The sequence below is a fragment of the Notamacropus eugenii genome, chromosome 1, assembly GCF_028372415.1.
Source record: "Notamacropus eugenii isolate mMacEug1 chromosome 1, mMacEug1.pri_v2, whole genome shotgun sequence".
Lineage (NCBI taxonomy): Eukaryota > Metazoa > Chordata > Mammalia > Diprotodontia > Macropodidae > Notamacropus > Notamacropus eugenii.
Window position 1 is genome coordinate 202,865,963 of NC_092872.1, and position 26,649 is coordinate 202,892,611.

General features: G+C 38.0%; 1 protein-coding gene across 10 annotated transcripts in view; it reads left to right on the forward strand.

Annotated features, from left to right (window-relative positions):
* Positions 1–26,649, forward strand: part of TACC2 (transforming acidic coiled-coil containing protein 2) — a 298,693-nt gene that overhangs the window by 266,057 nt on the left and 5,987 nt on the right. For 6 of the 10 annotated variants that reach the window (XM_072624400.1, XM_072624428.1, XM_072624421.1 and 3 more), the window contains 9 exons: positions 1,490–1,551; positions 3,910–4,025; positions 5,272–5,437; positions 6,398–6,538; positions 7,491–7,580; positions 15,760–15,903; positions 16,380–16,456; positions 19,027–19,070; positions 26,000–26,160. In XM_072624400.1, coding sequence (XP_072480501.1) covers positions 1,490–1,551; positions 3,910–4,025; positions 5,272–5,437; positions 6,398–6,538; positions 7,491–7,580; positions 15,760–15,903; positions 16,380–16,456; positions 19,027–19,070; positions 26,000–26,160 — 1,001 coding nt within the window. The remainder of the gene's footprint in view (positions 1–1,489; positions 1,552–3,909; positions 4,026–5,271; positions 5,438–6,397; positions 6,539–7,490; positions 7,581–15,759; positions 15,904–16,379; positions 16,457–19,026; positions 19,071–25,999; positions 26,161–26,649) is intronic. The other 4 variants (XM_072624451.1, XM_072624458.1, XM_072624464.1 and 1 more) reach the window with 2 other exon arrangements.

The following is a 26,649-nucleotide window of genomic DNA, read 5'->3' on the forward strand; positions in this document are numbered from 1 at the left end:
ACTACGTGTATTATTTATATATAAACTTAACCTCTTTGATCTTCCATTCTTCAACTATAAAATGAATAACATTTGTGCTCCCTATCCTACAAAGACCATTATGAAGAAATTATGTTATAAATGTTAAAATGCTATATAAATGTGATATTAGTAATGTTATTGTAGTACTACAATAACCACGTAGAGTATCCAGATTAACTATTCTGGTTCCATTTAGTGACTCTCTATATATTCAAACTGATAGCTTACAAGTCCCCACCAATATATTTTGCTTTTTCTCTCATCAGCCAGAGGACACAGTTAGTTCAAAGAAAAAATACTTAATGAAGTTGGATAGTAAAAAGATTTGTGACTGAACATTTCTCTGCTAGCACAGGGCACAGTCTCCTGTAAATGCATGTGCCATAAGTGAGGACAGTGATTATAAATAGAGATCACGTGTAAGAGGTCCAGATAAGGAGGAATGTATGTGAAGAAGAAATTCCCTCCTCTTTCACTGAAGGCACTCTGATGTCTTCTGGTGATGACATCACGTTGTTCCCGCCAGCTCTGTGTCTTGCTAGGTGTGGGTTCTCTGCTGGGCATATTCCTCCACTGGACTTTCTGCATCTGCTCCTCACTTGGCTCACTGCTGTATTGAACTCACTGTGCCTGCTCTGCTTGGGCCCCTGGGACTACTCTTCTGTAGGCATGGTCTTTCTGCTGGGCCTGTTACCCACTGGACATGTTGCTGCTCTGTGCTTTTTTTTATAGTATCCAGCAGTACATTCATTTCTTTAGGGCCAGGATAGCCATCTCAGCTAGGGTATAATGGCTAAAACTTCTCCCTGATAAAGTCAAACTGAAAACCCTTAGTCTAAGCCACCATACCCAACTAACAGAAGACCAGACTAGTAACTCCAGCTAAGATTAGAATTTTCCTTATCAATCCTTATGTCTCTAAGGGAAATCAAAGCCTTCCATTACAGATAATTATCTGGTTTAGGACTCTGACAATCTGACATATTCCTAAAATTTCTTAGCTTATCTTCAAATGAATTTGAGATTGAACAAAAGGTAGTCTAGAGAGACAAGGTCAATGTTCTCTACTCTACTAAGGAATTCCTGTCTTTACTATTGACACAAATAACCATTTATCACTTGAGGCAGACTTAAAGGAGTTATAGAAATCTCCAAGTAAAAGTTCCATGCCTACCCTTAAAAAGGGGTGTATCTGAGAATTCTGAGAAGGGTCAATTGTGTTATTTGTGAGTATAGCAAGGAAAGGAAATTCCATAGTTTCAAAAAAGCGGGATGCATATGTAAATCATCACTCTGTGCTTTCAGTTATTAATAATGAACCAGTGCTAAAACTGAGGGACAAGTTGGACCCCTTGAAATACAGACTTGTTCCCTTTATGCAGACCATTGTGCATGAGTGCAGCCAGCGATGGTGCAGATTAGTCCTTCTTTCAACAATCCTTGACATTCATTTTTGTTCCTCTTACAGAGCTGGATTATAGAAACTCTTATGAAATAGAATATATGGAGAAAATCGGCTCCAACTTACCTGTAAGTTCTTTCACCTTCTAATTGTTACATCTGTTATTGTTTTTCTGTTTACTGTTCTGTGCTGTAAATGTTAAGAAAACGTAAGAATCGAGAGTGAATGGTTGATGGAATGTATTTCTCTTATTACATCTGTGTTCATAGCCAGCAGGAAGAAAAGTAGTCTAAGAGTCAAATAACGAGATATAGCCAGTCTCATCCACAGAACCATTTCACGTGATTCTGGAGTATTTGATTGCGAGAAGTTAAAGTTTGAGCTTTCTGAGAAGAGAATTATTTGATTTAAAACAAAGAAACAAAAAAACCCCTTCCAGTAGAATCCAGTCTGATGTCTCATCCTTGTTTGTAGGTGACCCTGGGTTCTTCAGGGCAGTTAGGTGGCATGGTAAGCAGGACACTAGGCCTGGAGTCAGGGAGACCTATGTTCAAATCCAGCCTGACACTTACTAGCTGTTTGACCCTAGCAAGTCAATTGACTTCTGTCTGCCTCAGTTTCCTCATCTTTAAAATGAGGATAATAATAGCACCTACCTCCCTGGGTCATTGTGAGGGTCAAATGAGATAATATTGTAAAGTGCTTTGATAATCTTTTAAGTGCTGGCTGTCATTATTATTGACATTAAATAAGCATCTACTGGGTACAGAGCACTGTTGTAGACAACTGGAGGAAATACAGGGTTTAAAGAGGTGACAGTCTTTGTTGTCAGAGAACTTTTAGTTTAATAGATAAAAGTTTAAAATATAAACAATTCTCAGGGATTTGTGACTTGAAAGGGCAACTGATGGCACAGTGGATAGAGTTCAAATCCATCTTCAGACATTTAATAGCTGTGTGATCCTAGGCAAGTCACTTAACCTCTGCTTGCCTCAGTTCCCTCACCTGTCAAATGGGGATAATAATAGCCCAGGATTGTTGTGATGGGCAAATGGCTTCGGACAGTGCTTGACACGTAGTAAATTCTAAATAACTGTTTTGTTGTTGTTGAGTCATATCAGTCATATCTGACTCTCCATGATCCCATGTGAGGTTTTCTTGACAAAGATACTAGAGTGGTTTGCCATTTCCTTCTTTAGCTCATTTTACAGAGAGGAAACTGAGGCAACCAGGGTTAAAGGACTTGCCCAAGATCACAGAGCTAGGAAGTGTCTAAGGTTAGATTTGACCACAAGAAGATGAGTCTTCCTGTTTCCAAGCCCAGTGCTGTATTCACTGCACCACCTAGCTTCCCATGCCACCTAGCTAACAACATAATTATTAGCTATTATTGTTGGTTTTGTTGTTAATATTATTAAAGATGGTGGACTGAAAGCTCTTTATCACCTCCTGACCTTCAGTTAACTCCCTAGCTCCTCTGGCTTGCATTAAAACATAATTTCTAAAGGCCTCTGGGACATAGTCTTCCATCTTGCCATTACAAAAACATGTAGTTGCAGTTGACTGGCTCAAGTGCCTGTCACCCTATAAATGATTGTCTGAGCCCAGTGTTCCTGCTTTAGTGAAGCTCTTGATCCCTGGCTTTTGAACCCTGAGAGTACATTATAACAGATGTAGTCCTCCTCGGTGTTTGAACTTTATGACTTGAGATCTGGGGCCCAGCTTGTGGTTTTGTATGAATGCTTTGGTTTGTTCTTGTTTGTATATGGGCCCAAACACTGCTTTATCATAGCTTGTTTCCTTAATGAATCTGTGCCTCTTGGCCCACTATTCTCCTACATACTCTGCTCCTTTAGTACTTTCCACAGGCCATGGTGTGACTGTTCATCTAGGAATAGAGAGACATGATGATATTTCTCTAAAATGTGAACCTGCACTATCAGTCATCACCACTACCTTGACCTTGGGGAAGTCACTTAACCCCAGTTGCCTCATCTTGGGTCATCTCCAGTCATCGTGATGAATATCTGGTCACTGGATTCAGATGGCTCTGGAGGAGAAGTGAGGCTGGTGACCTGCACAGCCCTCCCTCACTCAAAACAAAGTCAAGTGCAAGTCATGTCATTATTTCTCTGATGACATGGTCTTCTTCAGCCACGAAGGATGAACACACAGATGAAGAGTTATCCAGTCCTCAAGTGGACTGACCCATAGAGGAGTAGACTCTAAAAATGAATCCGCTATGCTGCATGTGAATTTGACTAGAATCTGTAGATATTAACTGTATTAACCCCTTGGCTTAAGATTCAATTATTGCTTGTCATAATCATTTGGTTCCTTGACAAAGGAAATAAAGACTTTATATTAACAAGTGATTTGTCTTAGAGAATAATCTGCTCTTGTCTGTCATCAAGTTGTTTGTCACATTGATTCTTCCCAGACTGTACTCATTTAATAATTAGAATTAATTTCCTTTCTTTTCACAGCACGATGATGGCACCCCGAAGAAACAATCTTTGTATCTTATGTTTGATGCCTCTCAGGAGAGTCCAGTCAAATCTCCTCCAGTTCGATTATCTGATTCCCCCACTCCATGTTCAGGGTATATTATTCCCCTAAAGAGCCCATAATACTAAAATATTTTCTATTTTAATGAGTGAATGAAAAAGTATTAAGTGCTTTCTATGTGCCAAGCCCTGTGGTAAGCACCAGGGATACTAATAGAAAAGCATGCCTGATCCTATTCTCAGGGACCTTACATTTTATTTGAGAAAAAGCCATTTCTGGGAGGGTTCAAAGTGGATGGCAAGGTCCAAGTAACCTTTAAGAATTGTAATTTAAAGCATACCAGAGATCCAAAAATCAAAAATTCTTTACATACTTGCTTCTATTTTATTGTTTCCTAAAGAGGAGGTAGGGCAACTAGGTGGCCCAGTGGATAGAGTGCTGGGCCTGGAGTCAGGAAGACTCATCTTCCTGACTTCAAATCTAGCCTCAAGATACTTACTAGCTGTGTGACCCTGAGCAAGTCACTTACCCCTATTTGCCTTAGTTTCCTCATCTATAAAATGAGCTAGAGAAGAAAATGGCAAACCATGCCAATATCTTTGCTAAGAAAACCCCAAATGATGTCACAAAGCCAGATATAACTGAAAACAACTTAGCAACAACAACAAAATGAGGTGGTTCTGTATTCCTGACCTCTCAACTTCTATTCCAGCCTAACTTAAATCTGATAAGCAAATTCCATCACTTTGCAAGTGAGCAGTCTTTGATCTAAGGCTAAATCTCTTAAAAGAAACAAGTGTAACTTTTTTCTTTCTTTCAATTTTGTTTTACTTATATGGGCCCAAGTTCATTTTCTGATCTAAGTAGGGTGTGTTTCTGGTTAGATCCAGGGTCTCACTTCCAAATTTGGACACTCTCCTATTCTTCCTTTGATCTCTCTGAAGGTAGAGATGGACCCACCAGTACCTCCCTGCTATCACCCTCATGATTTCTTGAACTCTTCCTCCTTTAAGTGCCATAGATGGCCAGAATAAATAGAGGAACTGACTGCTAGCTCCTGTCTCCTTTGTTAGATGCTTTAAAAGCAGCCCTCAATGCTAAGGGGTGTAGATAGGGGCTTTCTCTCCCTTAGTCCCACCACATATAGAGGAATGATGCACGGTACACTTTGTACCAAACTGTAGTAGAGACTACCCAATATCCCTCTACCATCTTATTTGAGGAGAATACACTTAGAAGTGAAGTGTTCTTGGGGGAGACCTAAATGGTAGATTATTGTCACTCTAATTTTGGAGGGATTTCTAAAGAAAAAGATGAGGGACATTTTTCTTTCTCCTCAGGTCAAGTTTCGAAGAAACAGAAGCTCTAGTGAATGCTGGAATGAAAATCCAGCATCCAGTCTCACGAGTCCTGGCTGCGAACCAAGAGGCTCACTTACAGGCTTCAGAGAAATCAAACCAAAAAGAGTCCATGGGCTTAGGAATGCCTTCAGATGCTCTCGAAAGAGTAAGTGGGGACCTAAGAAACCCAAAGAACAACTGCAAATTTAGTCCCAAGATAATCAGACCCCATAAGTACATAGGCATCTGATGCAACATCTCAGGCACAAAAAAATATTTAGTAGAGAGTTCCAAATTCTACAAACAATATGCTGTCATTATCTCTCTAATACCTTACTTCTGGAGAGAAGAATATCTTAGAAGTAAATCTGTTTATTTATTTTAAAATTTTCTTTACTTTGTTTACCACCATGATATTTTTGCATTTCTTTTCTGAGTCCTTATGGTTGCATGGTTACCTGGGCATTCATCTCCTGATCTTTGACTTTTCCTCGCATCCTTTATGGTGGTAGTTTAGGACATTAACAGGTATGCTAAATAATGAATATAAGATCTTCTTTTGAGTGAATAGTAGGTTGTACTGGGCCTGGGATCCCATTTGATTCATTTAGGAGTGCCTTTAGGATCCATATAAAAAAGATTCTTTTCTTCTTTCACATACTGAGATCTTAGAGCTCAGATGTAACTGTGGTGGTAAAATACGGTTTGAAATGTGACACAGAAAAGTCCATGTTCTTCTTACTGTTCATAGGCTTTCTTAAGCATCAGAAAAGTTTTTATCTGTTGGTTCAAATCCCTGTGACACCCATTGTGTGTATATGTATACAGATATACGTAAACATACATACATACACATATAAGTATATAAAAGCAAAATATTAAATTTTGAAGGATATTTTGTTTCCAGTGTGTGTGTATATATACACATGTGTATATATGTATGTATCCTCTGTTTCCTGGGTATAAGTGGGTATGTATATATGTATGTATACACACATATACTGGAAACAAAGTATCCTTCAAGACTTAATGTTTTACATTTATTGCACTGAATAGATGCTCACCTGGATTTGCTGTTGCTCTTTTTCTCCTCTATTTTCTGTTCTATATCCTCCTTGCCATGTAGACAGCTCCTGAAGATTCCTATGTCTCTGCTGAAGCTCTCCTCAATAGGATATCTCATCAAACCTCAATATGTGATGCGCTTGACTATCTAGAGCCTGATTTAGCAGAAAAGAACCCCCCAATATTTGCTCAGAAACTTCAGGTTTGTAGCCCAAGTGTAACCTGTCAGTGTTCCTTTCTAAAGTTTATCACACCTCAGTAGAGAATGAAATCCCTTCCACATAAACCAAACCAAACTATGATTTAAATGGGTGTGAAAAGGGGGCCAAGAAGAGGTAGGGAATGGCCAAAAGTCTTCCAAATAAAAATCTTTTTATTCGTAGCCAGATATGTAATTTTTCTTCTAAAGATGTCAAAATGATGTGAATGTGATTATATTCTTAACAAGACGATTCTTTTTAAATCTGGAAATGGGGCTTAAGGCTTCATTTTGCAGAGGTCATTCAATATCCCTAAAGGCATTTCTAGTAATTTATTTACTGAACAGACTGTATCAAATCACCTTTGAGTGAGCTATTTATATACATGAGAATTTCTCTGACTCCCATTGCAATAACATCTGGACATGATGCAACATCTGGAACCAAAATAATTACCTAGCATCTAATTTGAAGTTGGCAATTTGAATTGCTCTCTTCTGTGTGAGAGCACCATCTTAATGAATAATTCTCAAGAGATTATGAGAGCAGTGTGAGAGGTAAGGCTGTATTAACTGAAATAATTGGGAAACTTTAAATTGAAAATGTACTTTAAGGCATGGAGGAAAAGGAACAAAAACAACTGAAAACACAAAAAAATAGAAAGTTTGAAGAAAAAAATGCATCTTCAGCAGTGTAATGCTCACGGTTGCTGATTGTTATTTATTTGAAAGGCTTCTGTGTTGTTCTTAATTTTTAAAAATTCAGCCTTCTGCTGTCCTGTGCTGCTGCTGAGGTGTTTCTCTTGAAAAGAACACTGACTCTGTGTGTTATATCTGAGTTGTCATCACGATGCGTTTAAGTGTGGCATCCGTTCTCTGGATGTGAACAACATTTACATCCTGTCTTAATGCATTTTTCTTCCCACGATTTACTCATAATGCCACCATCTAACAGGAGGAGTTAGAGTTTGCCATCATGAGGATAGAAGCGCTGAAGCTAGCCAGACAGATTGCCCTGGCTTCTTTCCGTTCCTTAGATACCAAGGTACCTACTTCTTGCCTGGAATGTGATGCTACCTGGGTGTGTCATATGTGCTGGTAACAAAACAGGAGGCTGCTTTCCTAACCATGACGCACAGATGTGGTGCTGGGAATCTGCAAAACAGCATGTCCATGCAAGAGGAGGGAGCCACTCCTCAAATATGACCATGAGAAATTGGTCCTGGGAAGTGGCCTATAAACCACAGTCCCTGTAGATTAAGTTCAAGAGCTGAATTCCATTGCAGTTTGCATAACTCTTTGGCATTAGCCAGACTCCTCTAATATGTTGTGAGAGTGCTATTCAGCAGTTTCATGCCAGCATTAATTTAGTAGCGATGAAAAGCCATTTAAGTGCTGATGTGTGTGTGTGTGTGTGTGTGGATGTGCACTTGGCACATAAGAGCTGCTTAATACACATGTAGTGACTGATTGTATAGTACAGCCATCTATCAATGAGAAAGAGGTAATTATTTGGATTTAAAAATTTTGAAGTTCAACCTTTGGTTCTCTCAGGCCCCAGAGAGTTGAAATCTGAGATTAAAGAGATAAAAGTTTCTAGTCTCAGCCATTGCCTTGGGCAAATTATAACCCCTCTCTTGATATCCTCATCTCTTAAAGGATGAAGTTGAACTTGGTGACCTCTATTGTCCTCCTCAGCTCTAAAATTCTGAATGATTTAGTGATTTAATAACGGAGATTTAATCACTAATAGAGCTCAAACCAGTCTTTTGAGGGTAGTAATCTTTGTTATTTTTTGTCACTGACATTCATAATTCTAATGATCCCAGTGATAATGATGATGGCAGAAGTAGTAAATTGATCTTACATCTATACTTCATTATTGTATTCCATCCTCGCAGTGAATTAGGATAGATATTATGACTACCATTTTACAAACAGGCAAACCTAGACATAGAAACATTTGGTGACTTGCCCAAGAATGAACAGTGGATCAGTGGTATAGCTAAGGCTAGACCCTAAATCTCCTGACTCCTCACAGTGCTCTTTCCATGCTGGTTCAAACCATTCTGTTCCTGAGAGGGCCAGTCTTCATTTTACCCCTTTTTGTGACATGCAGTAGAAGTTAGCCATGTGTTACTTGATTATAGTGTCAGAGTTCAAATGATACCCATGGGCCAGTGGAGTATGTTGTCCTCATGAAGAATCATCTTGGAAAACTCTTCCAATTTAATGAGAATGTGTATGGCTTCTGGTGTTCATATTGGAATCAGACCCAAGGGGAAAAAATTAATGTGATAATTACTGACTGTAGGTTTTCTTGTTTCTTTTACTACCAAAACAAAAAATTGCTAGTTTGACCTCAACTTCTTCCTACTTGACTTAATTTCTTTTGGAGTAGGAGACTCTAAATTTGAAAAAAAGGAGTGGGAGACTATTTCAGATAGGTTTCCTTAAAGGGATAATTGCTGGCTGTACATTTTCTTGTTGCCTTTATTATCAAAACAAAAAATTGAAGAAAGCAGTGAGAAATTGCTTCAGACAGGTTTCTTTCTCTTCTATGATAAAATGAATTGGGTCTAAAAGGAGTTATTTCACCTAAATGAATTTATATAACTCTTTCCCTGAATAGTGTTGATTCCTAATTTTAACCAACATTGATGGGACTTGATATCTCTGACCGCTTTGGAGCTATAGATCATGTTTAAGTCATGATTTGATCTGCTGCTGTTAGATGAAAATTGCTGGGGATTTGAACTTCTTTTGAATTTATGTAAAAAAAAATAATAAGGTTAAAGAATAAATTTAGAACCACTGAATGGGCTGTAATACAGTTAGCTATTTCTCCAGTGCTGCAAAGATATAGGTCTAAAGAAGTATCTTGTAGATTCAAAAGAGTGGAAGAAGTATTATTCTGGGCCCTATTTCCATCTTTAACTTTTTGCAGCAATCCATGATTTTGAAGACAAATAATCCTTTATTTCCTAAGCTGCAGTAACCCCAAGAATAATTCAATTTATATAAATTTAAGAATCCATTGAGTCTCTAGCTCATATACAAGTGGGTCTGTGATCTCCTTGACATAGCATACGTGTACAGAATTCCTATTTATGTATTGGAAAGTGCTGATGCATTGAGAAAGAAAACAGCAGCAGCTTATGCTATTTGCTCTTTTTCTTACAAACATATTTTAGCTGTAGGTTGACATAACATAGATTCTGCCAGTTAAGTCTTTAACATTCAAATGGGATCACTCGGAACTAAAACATCATGGGTATGTAAGCAATCATGAAACATGATAGGATGTGAAAGCTCATGGTTTTGTAGAGTAGACCCAATTTGTATTCCACATTAGACTACACAGATTGGGCTATAGGAATATAGTTGGTCCCCCAGGAAACAAGTAGATTTGTCTGTCTTTCATTAAAGAGGAAGCCTCCCATCAGGAATCATCAAGAGGAGTCAGAACGCCTGGTTGGAATTTTATCTTTATCTCTGTTTCCATTGAATTCAGTTTAAAAAAAGAAGGTAGACTTCATTAAATTGACCTCCATGTGACCACATTTGACATTGAACTTTTCACTTTTCAGTCTTCCTATACAGACAGAACCTTAATGTCTTTTCCGCACAGATTTGCATGAGATACTAGAAATGAGAGAGGTAAATAAGTATTTAACTGATCCAGATGAAAAGCAACTAGCTTTTCTGGAACAGGAAAGCTCAACTTAAAAAATCTTATTATGCATATCACCAGATAGTTGTATGAATAGATTGTTTCTGGAATGGACAAGATAAGAAACATGTTATTAGGAGAAATATTTTGTTTTCCTTGAATGTTGCTTATTGCTCTAAGATTCTTCTCTTGATGACAGAAATGTGAAAATTTCAAATCATGAAAAGGGCTAGATACCAGCAGCCCTTAAATCAATGCTTCGATACTCAAAAAGTGCCTCTGATGAACAATTATGGATCAAACCTAAAAATAATTTGGGATGGGATGAGGGTGGAGTGGACAACTACTTTTGGTTCTCTTATGGTATAATTTTAGAACAAATTAATGAAAAAAGTAATCTACAGTATCAAAATGGACATTGTCAGACCTAGGACAAATAGACAAGGTGATGTTGACCTGAAAACTTGGTTAGAGAAAAGGCAACGGACTAACTGCATGCATTTTATGATTTAATTAATTAAGCAATTCCCCATAAAGATAACGGTTACGTAGCACTATGGAGCCAGGATCAGAACTGGCTCACTCAGTATAGAAATTGACTGTCTTAAGTACATTTTTACCATGAGAAAGGAGCTCTCTTAGATAAACACATTGTAAATTTGGTAAGACAATGAACAAAGTAGTGTCAATTGGGTTTTATGATCCCAAGTGTGGGAATCTCCTTTCTGTAGCATGTCTCTGTGACATAAGATAAGGAGAAAATCCCACCACTCTGATGACAGATATCCTGTCCTAAATAGGCCTTTGAAATTGTGGTGTCTTAACAGAGTTAGCAAAGCTGAAGTTACAACCCAAGAAATCTGTGTTTTTCCTTATCACTAAGATGCCAGAAGAAGGATCTGGCAAGGAAGTCCCATTTGTTTGCTTGACATCAAAAGGCATCCTCTAAGTTAAACAAAGGAGACTATTAGGTCCAAGCTCTTCTTAATTCAAGCTTTGGCCCTTATTAAAGTCCAGAATTTGTATTAAATATTGTCAGTGGGAATGATAAACTAGTTTTGGGAGAGCTATCTGGAACCATGATGCCGGATAAGCAGGCAGTCAAGTCCACAAACCTTTATTAAGCACCTACTACACTAGATATAGTAAGCTGGAAAGGACATAGAGAGAGAGTCATCATAAACAATCGATAGGAAGATGTTGACCCTGAGACAGGACTCCCAACATAGTGAATCATCAGAGACAGGAGAGTGTCTTCATAGAAATCAGGATTCAGTGAAGACAGCCAAGAAGAGACAAATAAATTAAAAGAGCTAGCAGCCCTAAGAGTGTGCAGCAGGTGAAGCTTATATCACCTATCTATTGACATTGGAGCCAATGATTGGCCTTCTACATCAGATACAACAGCAACTCTTTCACCTGGTCAATACTAGTATACTGGGATAATTTTCCACACCTGCCAATTCCAGACAACTTTCATCAAACTCCATCATGTCTTTCCAGACTAAGTGTTTTTAATTCCCACCTATCATGGATATTCTACTAAGCTAGGCAAGCATTTTACATTTTCTTTCTAAATATGCATAATCATTTGATGCCTGTACTGGAAGACTTCCCCACAAAACACTGAAAATATTGAAGATATTCCAAAGAAATATTTCTGTGCTTTTTCTGGAAACTACACCTTTGAAGCAGCCAGTATTGTGTGAATGCTTTAGCAATCACTCATGCTATATTTGCGTGAGAACTTGTTAAAAAATGAAAAATTCAGTCTGTTTAAATTTATTGTTTACATGATACCAAAGAACAAATTTACTGGATCTTTGGTCAAATTCAAGAAAATAATTTTATGCATTTTCAATGTACATGAGACATTCCAATGTGAACCTGCTACTCTGTTTTCTATTCTTATTTTTCTGAGAATTTTTTTTAAATGAAGCTGAAAAAGAGAAGCAGCAGGGCCTTATGGGTAGAAGGCTGGATTTCAGGAGGACCTGGACTATAAAATGAGGGGGTTTGATTGGATCACCTCTGAATCCCTTCCATCTCTAACCCTACAATTCTATGATTTTTTGATACATATGAGCTGTGTGATCCTGGGCAAGTCACTACATTTCTTGGTGTCGGGCAACTTTCTAGGACTGCTGAATTGCCTATTTGCATAGATTGAGATAAGTTTCAGCCTAGGATTCCTATATACTGATGAAATTGCAGTTTCTGGCTTCCCCTCCCCTTTTCTCCCACTTTGCCCTCAAAAACAGAACATTTTGAAGGAAATGAAGCTATTTGCATTTAGTGAAAACAGTCTTTTGAACCTGTCTCGGAAGACTTCCTCAGCCTCTCACAACCAGAAACAAACCCATCAGATCTGCGCTTTATAATAATGGAGTTTCTATTATCTGTTTTGTTTTTTTTTTAATGAAAATCAGCCAGTGCTAAGCCCTCCAAGTGCAATTAGAATACATTTATTTTGTCCAGTAATAGGCCATCCAGGAGATATGTTCATTCTAGTAGTTGAGCAGGTGTATAGAAATCATCAGTGCCCATTGATTGTGGTCACGTTGGCAATTACAATGGGTGTGATTCATAAAGTTTTTGTTATTCGCAGGTAGGCTTATTCATCGAGGTATCAGCTTCATTATTCTGCTTTGTGAGCTTATTGGCTTTTTTTGTTTCTCTGAAAGGGCAATTTCAGGATTGTTTGAGTGAGCTAAAGCCTAATCTAAATCTGATCTGAAAACACCATAAATGAGAAACAAAGCTGTTAACTTCAGTGAAAGAGAATTCCTCGTGGTCAGGGAGTGCACCAACTGCATGTCATTCACTCATTCAAATTGCTTGTGAGACCATTTTTCCTTTTACAGAAAACACCAGGTGGCTGCTGTGAAAGGTGATAGTGAATCCCTGTATCCGGCAGGGTTAGTTTTCCTTTGTTTAGAAAGCTCCTTAGTGTCTGACTGCCATTGGTGTCAGACTAATACCAGAAAGATATCTTAAATTCAATTAATTTGAGATTATGCTTCAGGGAACTTGATTTATTTTTAGCCAAAATCAACTCATTTAATAATTGTAATTCTATGACCATAGACAGATTTCAGTAAATCTCAGTTTCCACATCGATGAAATAAGGGAGTTGGACTAGGTGAGCTCGAAGGTCCTTTCCATAGTAATCTCTTCTTTGTTAAATACGCTCGATTAGCACGTATACACACATCAATTTTTGTTAGAAAAAGGGAAAGCAGCATTATATGACGGAAAGAGCACTGGCTTTGTAGTCAGAGAGCCTGGATTCCAATCCTACCACTGATGTTTATTACCTGGTGTGACCTTGAGCAACTTACTTTATCTCCCTGTGCCTCATTTTCTTCATCTGTAAAAGAGAGTGTTAGACTAGGTGACCTTTGGGATCCCCACCAGTTCTAGAACTGTGAACCCAATACGCTTTATGCAGAGGGTTTTTTGCTTATGCACTTGTATAATTCATTCACATGTGTAGCTTCAGTCTGTGTCTTATTATTTTCTGTTTTCTGACAAATAAGTTTCTTTATACTCAGTAAATTGAAAAATATTTTAAGGAAAGTGGAGTTTACCTCTACATGTATGACATTTGAGCATATATGTATCTTTTCCCTGGCAGTTTAGTGATGCTCTCCTCAGTGAATATCAGCGAGTTCTTAGTATGATTTAATATTTTGAAAACTAATACATCTTTAGGAATTATATTTGCATACTACTTCCAATGTCAAATTCATCTCTGTAATCCCAAGGATTGAAGTCTAGGGATACCACTGTCTGAATAAAGAAGTATTTTTTTAGGTCACATCCCCATGTTAGGTGGCAGTCTTTTCATAGCTGATCATTCCTGGTCAAATCGTAGACCAAGTCAATAGAAGCCCGTCTCTAATCCAAATTCAAGCACTTTATTTCCCTTGCATGAGTATTACTAACTAGACATAACAAGTTGCTTCAACACCAACAGTCCTATCCATTAAACTTTTGTTTCAGTTTTTTTATTCTAATTATATGAAGTAAAATTTTCCTCATTGTAATGAGAGTAAGTTTGGCAGTCTGTATTTACATTAAAATAATTCAACCAATACTAAGACCTCCTGTTGATTTTTTTTCAAAAGCCCAAATGAGAAATTATCCTTTAGTGTCTCTAGATGCTGCCTTCCTTTATCTACTCATAAAACTGTTTATCAGTGGTTCTCAAATTATGACTGTTGCCCTTCTGTATTTATCAGTATTCTAATATAGTGTCATCACAAAATAGTTTTTTTTAAAAAATTTGTGTATGACAGTCACCAAGGAGGTAAGGCATGTATTTCTTTATGAAGTGAGGTACATTGAACCTGTGAGACCATACCTGTTGGTATTGTTTGGATTAGACTTTGTCTGGTTCTCCATCTGTGGCAACCCCAAGTGGATATTTTCTGCTTCAGAATGAACAAAGCACCTAAAAGTTAATGAATGGGACTGAGATCATGGTTGGTTTATACTTTGCTTTGCAGTGAAAATCATATGCGTCTTTACTTCCTTAATTTACTCTCTTAGTCTCTGGTTCCAATGCTTTCACATACTTTCACAGTAAGCATTGTCATAGGAGTATTTAATAGAAGGTTAGAGACTGGGAGAGAACATACAGGACAGAGTTGTCATTGACATTCTAAGATCACCATCTTGGTTCCATGAAGACTTCATACTGAAAAGATCCCCAGTCACCTTGGTCCAACTGGTCCATAGGAAAAACAACAACAACAATCCTGGTTGTTTAGATGTATTTTAAAAAAAATTAGTTGTTGTAATTGACTGAGTCTTTCACTTTCCAATTCTTTGTCATGTAAGTCCATCTATGATGAAAGCTTTGCCTCAGCCAATCATAATGTGTAAGGAAAATTAATCCTTTTAAAGTTAAACTGATTGACTCTACCTGTTTGAGGAAGCTTATCTGATGGAAAGTTACTCTAGTGGGAACACTTCATTGATAGCACATGATCTAGAAGCTGATCCTCACAGAGAGGCATGCATAGTAGTGAAATGTAGACAGTCTTACTAAGGTGATCAAATACGCATTCATTATAAACCAGGAAAACAGAATGAAATGTAACATCTGCTGCCCTTTCCTTCTTTCCATCCTATGGATGCTGAAGAATTAGGATCCTGTTAGACAATGACTCTGTTCATTCTTGTTCTGCTTAAATGTTTTTTGATTCCTGATAAATGGCTACGATAAAAAGGCTTCTCATTTAGTCTATTTAAAGGCAAACTTTACTCCCATCTAATGTCATTGTTTCCTGTACAGGTGCACAATGATAGATTTTTCATGGATTGTGTCACACAGTTTTCCCATCCATTAGCATGACTCTTCACATTTTCTCATAGTTTTTTGTGTTCATCATTTACCAAAAAAAAAAAAAAAAGCCCAACAAAAAACCACCGCCATTCTCCTCTCCAACACACACACAGTTGACCCATTCATGAACTGGATTAATGTGATCTTCTTTGTCTTATGATTAATGTTTACTTTTTTTTTAAATTAACAATTCCACAGAGAGAGGCCGCACACCCAGCAGATGTTCCCATCTCTAAAACTGCCTTGTATTCTCGCCTTGGAACCTCTGACTCAGAAAAACCTCCAGCCCTTCTTTATCAACAATCAGATTTAGATGCTTCACTCCGAATCGCTAGAGAAGAGGTATTTCCAGTGTGGGATTTGGAGAAGGGGCCCTTTGATTGCCCTTCAGAAGTCCCATTAAAAATCTAGGTCCCGCAACATGTAAACAGAGAATGCCTATGCCAAGTTGACCTTATCTCTGACAATTTAGTTCTTACTTTGGATACCATGGGCAAACAGAGGGATGGCTGAGGAAGCTGGGTTTTATGGTCTTAGATACAGGTACTGTGAAATGTTTCTATGCAATTTAATTCGATTTGTGACCAAAAATATTCTCAGTCTTGCTTCTCTGTGATCCAGCATTGCCCAAGGATGTAAACTGGTTATTCTCTGTCTCACCAAGGTTCACTAATCAGAAGTGCAGCTTGGTTGAAATAGACTATTCTTCTCAAGAGATGTTTTAACTGGATGCTTTTTTGTTTCCCCATGTATGTTGTTCTAAGAAAATTACTTGGATCTAGACTGACATACTTAATATTTTCCTTCTTCAATACTAGATTATCACCAAGGAAAGAGAGGTCTCAGAATGGAAAGACAAGTATGAAGAAAGTAGACGGGAAGTGATGGAAATGAGGTCAGTGATTAAGTCCAAGAGCCAGAATTGAAAGATGTATCTTCTTGTTGCCCTGAAAATTCTTGTGGTATGAGTAACCATGTGAGGCAGCTTGGAGTAGTGGATAGAGGGCTGGCCTTGGAATCAGGAAGACCTGAATTCAAACCCTGCCTGTGACGCATGCTAGCTGTGTGACAGTGGGCAAGCCCTTAACTTCTCAGTGCCCCAGACAACTCTCTTAAGACTATAAGTTACAGAAGAGTTGTTCATCTGTGTCAGTGGAAGGCGTTTCCACACTGGAAATTTTCCACATTGGTGAAGTCACAGAGCTGGACCCCTCCAAAAAAGTGAGTAATCATTATGGAGTATATGTTTCTTTTCTTTTATTTCTACTCAGGATGATACATAAATTATTTTTAGAAAATTCATTGTATTTTCCTTTGGAATTACAACTTGTATGTTTGTTTTGTCCAGAACTGTGATTTATCAGTGTAGGGAGCCCCCAGTGAGAAAATTCCCTCTATTAATGCAGATCACAACTATTCTGCAATTTATGGTCCTGGGGAGTCACCAGAGGCAGTGAGAAGATCACACAGTCAGTATGTGTCTGAGATGGGACTTGAACTCAGATCTTTCTGACTCTTAGGCCCTTCCTCTATTCAATACACTCTATGGCCTCTGTTTGTAGTGTATACAGAATCTGTCCATGTTAAGGCTTTTCAAAGTAAAACTGTTGAATGAAGCTCAGTTTAAACCTCATCCTCAAACCAACACATTATTGTTACTAATAAACCGGATGGCTAGGCTAGGATATGGACTGTGTTTTCTTTCCCTAATATGTATTAGATAGCAAAAGTATCTTTTTCTTCTTTCCTATTGATGACTGCTGTCTTCTGAATGTCTCTTTGTGGCCTCATCAGAAACTATAAATGCTGTCTGTTTTTAAAACAAAGCCTGATCTTTTGTAGTTTAACGAGCCCCTCTCTTGTGAATTTGGAGGGTGGTCACAGGAATTTGAAAAAGCAGCTATTGAGGATGCTGTGAGAAGTCCCAGCGACCCCAACTATAGGCCCCAGACCTATATCAGAGGTATATGTGGGTGGTGAACAATGTGTGACTCCTGGCATTGCCCCATTCCCACCCTCTCAATCCCCAAATGAAGAATGTTTTTAAAAGGTAGTGATGCCTTTTAGACTTGCTTGGACCAGTCCTCATATCTGTGTCTCTTAGGAATATTTGTATTTGGTTTTATCTTTTCCTCCTTAAAGTTTTGCCTACAAAGCACTTTTTCCAAAAAGTGCTGATTTCTTTTAAAAAGTTTTTTGTCATGATTTTTTTATAAAGAAAATTTTATGTTTCTGAAGAAGTCTAAGCCAAAGAAAACTTGGAAATCCCAAGAATGCCCAGGGATTATTTTGTAGCATGGACTGAGCCCAGTACGTGGTTTATTCTTCATAGCATAGAAGAAACTGGTTTCATCTCTTTGATGCAGCAAAGCTTAGACCAGGAATGGATCAATTTCCTGAGCTATATATAATCAGTTTATATTAACCTGTTTTCAAGAGGAAAAGCTCAAGGTATGTGGTCAACAAAGATCCTAAAGAACAGCTGTTACAATGAATGCTAGGCGCAAAAGAATTAGCTGGGAAAATATGTCTTTTGCTCTTTTTAGATAACAGTGGGGTTTAAATTAGATTGGTAACCCAAAATATAATAATTGAACAACTTTCTTGTGATGGGTATTGCATAAATGAGAAATCTGCCTTTTAGAAAAGCAGTGTGGTATGGTATGGTAGAACAAAGATTGGTTTTGGAGTCAGAGGACCTAGATTAATTAATGAGCTGTATGAGGCAAATTACCTTACTGCTTTGAGCCTTGAGAATTTTTGTTTGCTTGTTTTTATTTGTTTTTTTAGTTAAATGGAAAGAATACAACTTGTACTATCTATTCTAGGATTGTAATGAGAATTATATTATGGGAATAATTGAATATGTGTTGTAACCATAAGGCAAATAGTTGTTATGACTTATAACGATGATGATTTTCTTTCCTATAGGAATAAGAAAATTTAGTTTGTCTATTATTAGGAAGTAACCGAGGAATAATTGTGAAATTGTTACATGAACAGCAACAGTAAAGGGGGGGAAACACAGGGAGTAATGTGGGAAATGAAAGTAGTTTAACTTGCTTATTAGGCTGTCAGTAAAAAAGAAATGGGAACTAAGTTTTGGAGATAGGAAGGAGCCAGATCATGGAGGAAATTAAATGCCAACCCAAGGAATCTGAACTCCTTTAAAGGTAATATGGAGTCATTGAAATTTTCTGGAATGAATGTTTAGAGTTGTGTTTTTATGAAGGTTCATACCTGTTGTTTAGTGTGTAAGGGGCAATCAGGGAAGTGTAAAACACCACTTCATTTAGTGTGATTTCTGTAAGTTGTTTCCTATTTAGAGACCAAGTCTCAGCCACAAGTAAGCATTGTCCATGCCATCACTGCCTAAGGCTTCTTGGCTTTTATGAGGCAAAGTCATTTGTCATAAAGGCTCAGGACCCCTGGCAAACATCTATTCTGATCTAATTTCTCTTACAGGAAAATAGTGGCAGAGTATGAAAAGACCATCGCTCAAATGATAGGTAGGTGCCAACTTTCTGATGGGTATTGTCCTTACATCCTGATTTTATAAAGACTTTGTGGGAAAATATATCTGAAGACTGTGTCAGTCAATTGAGCTCCAAACTCCATTAAAAGAACTAAGGACATAATAAGGTATCATAAGCTTCTTACATTTTGGTTTCTAGCCCGTCAAATGGTCCCCTACAGAAAATATACCTAGGTCGAAAAAATAACTGATTTAGAAAATTCGCATGGATAGGGAAACATCATTGAAGTGCCCTTTAACAGAATCCATAGCATATGAATGCAGTCTTAATTGTTTTCGTGAAGTAATGGTGTCCTCTCTGTGGCTGCTGTTTAACACAGCTAAACTACCTGGTCAGGAATAGTTTTGGGCCAGTATCCTATTATCACTGGGTATTATCTAGCAATGCGTAATTGATTATGTATTATCTATTATTAGTGTAACAATTTATGATGGTATATGTACACAGAGCTTCATCCTTTCTTGAGTTCAATGTTATTGAAAATGATAATGTTTGAAGGTTCATGTTGTCTATTACCTAGGGTTTGGCAACTTACTAAGGCCCAAAGGTTCTTGATAAAAAGCCTTTTGATGTGAGAACATGAGTAAAACCCATTATCATCAGTTTCTCTTCACATCTGAGTAAGTGCTACTTAGTATTACTCTTGGTGTGAATTTATAAGCAAATATTGAAATAAAGGGAGAGTTTCTGCTTGTTAATGAAATTTTGCCCAAAGGCACCTTTTGTTTATACAGCTATTTTTTAAAAATAAGCTTCCTTGCTTGTGTCTTCATCCCTTCTCCCCCGCCACACACACAAGAAAAAAAAAACAAACAGATGAGAGAAGCATTCTGGTTTGTAGCCTGCCCTCGTTGACATAAAAGGCATTTCTCATTCTGCTGCCTTCTCTACTGCGTAATCCCGAGAAGGTTTATCCAGCCAATGAGTATTTCCCTCTCCATTCATTCTCATGAAAAATGGACAGGTCTGGGCAAAAAGGATGAATTATACTTAAGCTTCGCCAAAGAATCAGAATTCTTTCTTTCATAATATTTTTAAGTCTCCTGAATCTTTCATCCTATACTGATGCCAGAATTTATAAATGGATCACCTGAAGATCTATTCTACTGAGCAACTTGGTGAAAGCATCACCTAGACAAATCTGTGATCATCTGTAGACATGTTTTTCTTCCAGTATCTGGTGCTTTAATTTTTTTGCAGTACCCAGTCCAGTTTTCTTAAGATTCCTGCTTGCCTTTTGGAAGTATCACTGCCTTTAAAAAGAAAATCTCATCATGTGTCCTTCTACCGCTCATTCTGAATTCTCATTCATGCACACACTTTTCACTTTTTCACTTTTCATGCCTCTGTTTAAAAAAATCAGAAACATGGTATGTTTGTTGATACCATCAGGCCATTGATCATGAAGGTAATTGATTAAAGGCCACTCTCGCATTTAAAAGTTCCGTTCGCGGGGATTTCTCAGCACTGCATGAAGTTCTGTATATATATTTAAAAAGCCATTTTTCTCTATGTATGTTTCATACCTTTGTTTCTGTTTTCATCCATCTCTGTCACTTCTACCCTATAGGCGTCTTGCATGACTAACAGATGATGCTGAAGGGAAGCTTGGAGCCAGAAAGTGCTTTATCCAGCCAGGGTTCAGGACTGTAGTAAATCCAGTTCAAAATAGAACCAGCTTCCTTAGGCAGAAGGAGTCCTTTGTGGCTATGACCAGTGCTTGTGTCTGTCTTTCCCAAATCGTTAATGTTCCCAAACACGGCATGTGATGACAGAGTTCTTTTGCATCCCCATTTCAGTTTGTGCCATTTTCAATTTCCACCAGAAGTTTTTTTAAGTATTAACACTTCTTGAGCCTAAATATTAACAATTCTGGATTTAAAAAAATGCTTCTGTGCTTTCTGCATTACAGGTTGTTTCGCTGTTTTTTTCTGCTTTCCTAACAATTTCCCTGATTATCTGTTTTGCTTTCGTTTTTGTTGCTTCTTGCTATTTTGCTTGCAAAACCAAAAAGGCAAGCCTGGTAAGTAACGCTCCACACCCACTTTTGACACCCGCATCACGCACCTCTTATTCTTGTCTGGCTGTCTTTGCTTTTGTTTTGTGTACTAGCTGCATTCCCTGAAACTTTTTATAAGCATTTATCTCCATTATCAGAGCTAAAGTGTTTATTCATTTATATAATTTTTTATAAACATTTAACTCCATCACATAGCTAAAGATATAACAAGTGGGAGGCAGAATTTTCTTCCTGTCTCTTCTAGAGCCTCTATGACCTCAGGGCCAATTTCTTGAGTTAAAGATGATAGTCACAAACACAGGGGCACATTGGTGGATGATTACAGCATCATGGGGACAGAAAATTCTGTTTCAGAATTGAGGCTGGAAGGATATTGGACAAAGCTTGTAAAATTATCTAAGTGCAGCAAGGAGTTTTTAAAATGTTTTTTGATAAATTTTAAAGCAGAACGAAATTTAAATAAAGCCAAAATGGACTCATAAATGTATACACTGTGTATGTTCTGAGATCCAGGAAAGAAAAAATGTGAAGCTAACTTAGAGCGAAAAGCAATTGGACCTTTGCAGCAACTCTAAATACCCTTTTATTTATTGTGGATCCAGATAAAACTTTTAAAAGTTAGCAGGGGGATTCTAGATCTCTCTCTGTCTCTGTCTCTCTCTCTCTCTTTCTCTCCCTCTCTTTTTCTCTCCCTGTCTCTCTTTCTCTCCCTATCTCTCTGTCTCTCTCTGTCTCTCTGTCTCTGTCTCTGTCTCTGTCTCTGTCTCTCTCTCTCTCTCTCTCTCTGCTTCATTAGACACTAATCTCTTTATTTCATAGCCCACTAGAATTTTACAACATGGGGCATGTGTGCTATGAAATTATAGTCTGACAGTTGCAACAAAGTCCCTCTGGGATTTCTGGTAATGAATTTTTCTCAGACTTACAACATTTAAGAATTGAATGAGACCTTAGAGATAATCTAGTTCAACTCGCTGAAAAAGATGAGAAAATTGTGGTCCATCATGATAAAGTGACTTAGCTAGGGGTCACAGTTAAAGGGTAGCAGAGCTGATCGAGAAGTCAGGTCTCCTGACCCTCAGCCCACTCACCTTTCCACTACAAGACCATCTTCATTTTTTAAATTCAACCAAGCTCCAGTATCTCCTGAATCTAGAAAAATGAACTCCCCTCCATTAGAGTTTTTATAAATCTGGGAATTTAAGGCATCCCCAAATGTCTTTCTAATTCATAACAGGAAAAAGAGACAATTTGTCGTTGGTTATAGACTTTGAGTCTAGTTTAAAGTAGAACTAACTACTACCTCTGTAAAATGAGCCCTTTTGGGTCACAACCAGAGTTTGTATGTCCCTTTTCCACTGTGGCTGTCTAGCATGGTTCAAGACAAGCTTTGACTTCACTCAGTGTACCTCAACACCTAGTTTGAGCTGGGACTTTGGGGATAATGTCTCCATTTTCACAGTGAAGGCCCCTGTGGATAATTTCATATGTAGCTACTTTCTCCTTTCTGATGAGTCATCTTTTCAGAGTAAAAGTTAAAATCTGGAAGTAAAAATTTCTGTAAAAAAAAATTATAAACTGTTCTTAAAAGGAAAGGTCACAGCAGAATTTCAATTTAAGGGTTTGTAAAGTGATATGAGCTTATAGGGCTTTAGTACTTATTGGAAAGACAGGTGTAATTTCCTGATTAGACTCTAGTCTAAAAATAATCTCAGGAAGAAATGATTGAAAGGAACATTAAGTGGGGCAAAAGCCTGTTGGCATAGGAGGACCCTGCTTTACCTGAAGCAGTCTCTCACAGCAGGGCCAAGAGTCAGTCTCATTTTAGAGCACTATACTAAGAAAGTTATACCTTAGTTTGGCATAAATAGCCCAGTTAACACAGAAATGAATACTTCCACTGTCCCAGAAAAAGCTCTTGGATTTCCTTAGGAGACATTGTTAACTAGAGTCTAAGTGTAAGTCAGTTATACTTACTTTATCTTGTACTGATACTGGAAGGAGCACACAGTTTCTTTTTCTTTCCCCACTTATTTCCTTGTCATTTATATGGTGACAGAATTACCTACTTTAGCCGTGATGAGGGTTACAAAATACAATAAAATTTTCATAGAATCAAAGCTTTCAGAGGTCATCTAGTTGAACTTTTCCCTGGCCAAGAATTTCCTTTACAGTAACCCCAACAAATGGTTATCTCCAGTCTGTACTTGAAGATGTCTAGTGAGAGGGCAAGAGCCCCTTGCCTCTCAAGAAAACTCATTCCATTTTTTTATAACTCTAGTGGTTAATAAGTCTTTCTGCACATTGAGCCTAATTCTGCCTCTCTGTAACTAGTTCTAGCTTCGGGGACCAAGCAGAAAAAGTCTAATCTCTCTTCTAATTGATAGCCTTTAAAAACTTAAAAACTAAAACCAGCTACCATCTTCTCCCTAAGTCATCTCTTCTTTAAACTAAATATCCCACTTCTTTCAGCTGATCGTATGTGACATGGTCAGCATTTGACCTCTATGTTACGGTGGCTTTCTTCTATGCCAGTGTATTAGTGTCCTTGTTAAAATGTGGCACCAAAATGAACTCTGTACTCTAAAGGTGTTTTAACCAGGGCAGAGGACTGTCAATTCTTACATGCAGCCTAAGATAAATTTAGTATTTTGGCTACCATAGCACATCATTGATCCTCATTGAGTCTGTGGTCCACTAAAGTCCCTTGATCTTTTTCAAATGAACTGCTATTTGGCCATGCCTCCCCTATTTTGTATTTCCCATTTTAAAATATCAAGTGCTCTTTATTTAGACAAAACTATTCTACCTGTGTCCTCAGTCCCATCTATTCCTTCTTCCTCCTTTCCTCCCCTTCTTTTCTCTCTCTGTCTTTGTCCCTCACTTCTTCCCTATTTCCCCCCATCTTTGTTGTTTCCACTCTTATCTTCAAGCCTTCCCTTTTCCTTGCTTTTTTCCTGTCTGCCTACAAATATACTCATGTATCATCATCAGTCCTATAAAAACCTTCCCTCAACCATTCACTTCCGTAACACTACCAACCCATCCCTCTCTTTTTTTCTCTTTTACCATCTGATTCCTTGAAAAAAGCAATCCACACCCCCAAACTCAATTTATTTATCACCCCATGCTCTTTGACTTCTGTTCACACTTACTAATGATACATCTAATGGTCATCAGTAACTTCCTTATTAAATCCAAAAGAATTATCTCAGTTCTCCTTTTCCTGGAGCTCTCCATATCTTTTAGGACCATTGACAGTCTTCTGTTTCTGAATATAACCTTTCCACACTTGATCAGCTTCTGAGACAGCTTCTTCAACCCTCTAAAGCAGGGGTGGGGAATCTTCTCTAACCACCCTTTTATGTCCCCTTTACCTTCCTTTGAACTCCTTAGTCTTTACTCAGTTCCTCAATGCTGTCCATTTACAAGACTGTTCTCAGCTGTCTTTTCTTTTCCCTCTATAACTCATTTATTCCAATGGCTTCAACTATCATTTCTAACCAAATGACTTCTAAAACCATATTTCTAATCCCAACCTTTCTCCCAAATTCAGATAACTGAATCAAGACCTTTTCACATGGATGTTTCACTAACCCTTTAGATTTAACCTGTCATAAACCAATCTTCTTATTTTCTCCCTTGCCCTGCCAAAAACTGATCCCTTTGCCAGTATCCCTGTTTTAAATAATGGTTATATCATTTATCTAGTGACTTGTCTTTGGAAGTTTGATGCTAATTTTGGCTTTTCCTTCTCCATGTGTCCAATGAATTATACATTTTTGTCAGTTCTGCATCTTGAGTTCCAAGAATTACAGATTTTTGAGAATAGAAAGGAGTCTCATCAGCCATATAATTCAACCCATACATATAAGAACCCTGCTCTAAAGTATAGTTACAAATGATCATCCGGTCTCAAAATAAAGGAAAACAAAGGTAATCCTCCTTACGTAGGATAGCCCTTCCCATCCCCACTGTCTTTCCAGACTAATAACTTCAACCTTCCACCAGCTTTGATAACCAACTCCCATTAATATGATCATCAACTCAAAGGCCTTCACCACCCTTGTTGCCCTCTCCTCTTTCCTCTTTAATCCATCCTCCATATTGTTGCCATATTAAGATGCCTTATACATGCTCTTCAGTGGCTCACTGTTGCCTTCCTTTTTCTTGATGTTAAAGAGGCTTTTTACAAGCTGTCAGCAGCCTGCCTGTCCAGATTTAGCTCCCACTATTCCCTGACTCATCCACCAAACCAGACTATTTGCTGTCACCCAAGGATATTCAGTGTTGTAAAACCTATGTGGCTTTGCTTGTGCTGTTTACTGTACCCAGAATGCCCCTCACTGCCCTCCCATATCCACCTATTTAAATCCTATCCATTCTTTAAAGCTGAACTCTTAAGTACCATCTCATCCATGAAACTGTTCCTGATCTTCCCCAGTCAGTAATTTCTTCTCCAGGAAGCACATGGTTTACAATTCTTTATTTGTGTATCCGGTATCATCTTAGTGACAGTTCTTTGTGTATGTGTTGTACCTCTTCTAGATTGTCAGCTCTGTCACAGCAGGGACTGTTTTACTTAACTTTAGCATCTCTATAGTGCTTAGCATAAGAGCTTAATAAATGTTTAAAGTTGATAAAAAGACAGTTGTCAAGTTTCAACTTCACATGTCAGCCCCAATATTCGTTTGGCTGGCATTCCTTCATTTTTCCACCTGAAAGGAAGAATGCTGGTAGCTTTTAGCAAGCCATTCTGTCTCAAAGTATATAGTAACGTAAAATATTGCTCACTAGGCTCAGTTATAAGCAGCAAGACTTTGAGTGAGGCAGTGCATAAGCCATAGGCTCAATTGTCTGGCTATTTCTATTTTCAAACCAGAGGATGAACAGAGAGAAAAGTCGGTCTCCCACCATACTGTCCAGCAACTGATTGTGGAGAAGGAGCAAGCCTTGGCTGACCTGAACTCGGTGGAAAAATCTTTAGCTGATCTTTTTAGGAGATATGAAAAAATGAAAGAGGTCTTGGAGGGGTTCCGCAAGGTACGTTTCAGGAATCGGTACTTGTATCTCTTAGCATTGTGTTTTGCCCAGAAGTACTAAGTAAATGTTTGTTGGGAGTTTTTATTATCCTAAATTTTCTCGTGGACATGGGGAATTGCAAAAGAATATATTCACAGATCATAGGATTGTAGATTTAGAGGCCCAAAAGTCCGACACTTTCATTTTACAGATGAGGGTTCAATAAATTGCCCAAGTCTGTGTAGCTATTATGTGTCTGAAGTAAGACTCGAACCCAGATCTTCCTGACTTTAAGTCCAACTCTCTATCCACTCTGTAACACTGCCTTTTGTGTCCTGAGCTGATGTACTGGCTTCAGAGTCTGGAGAAGCCTTGATCTGAATTCTGTTCCTGACACTTACTAGTTGTGTACAAGCCTCAGTTTCTCACCCATGAAATAAGGGATACAAGTACTGATTGTGTAAGACTCCAGTGAGATAAGGTATTTAAAACATTTGCAAATCTTTAGGT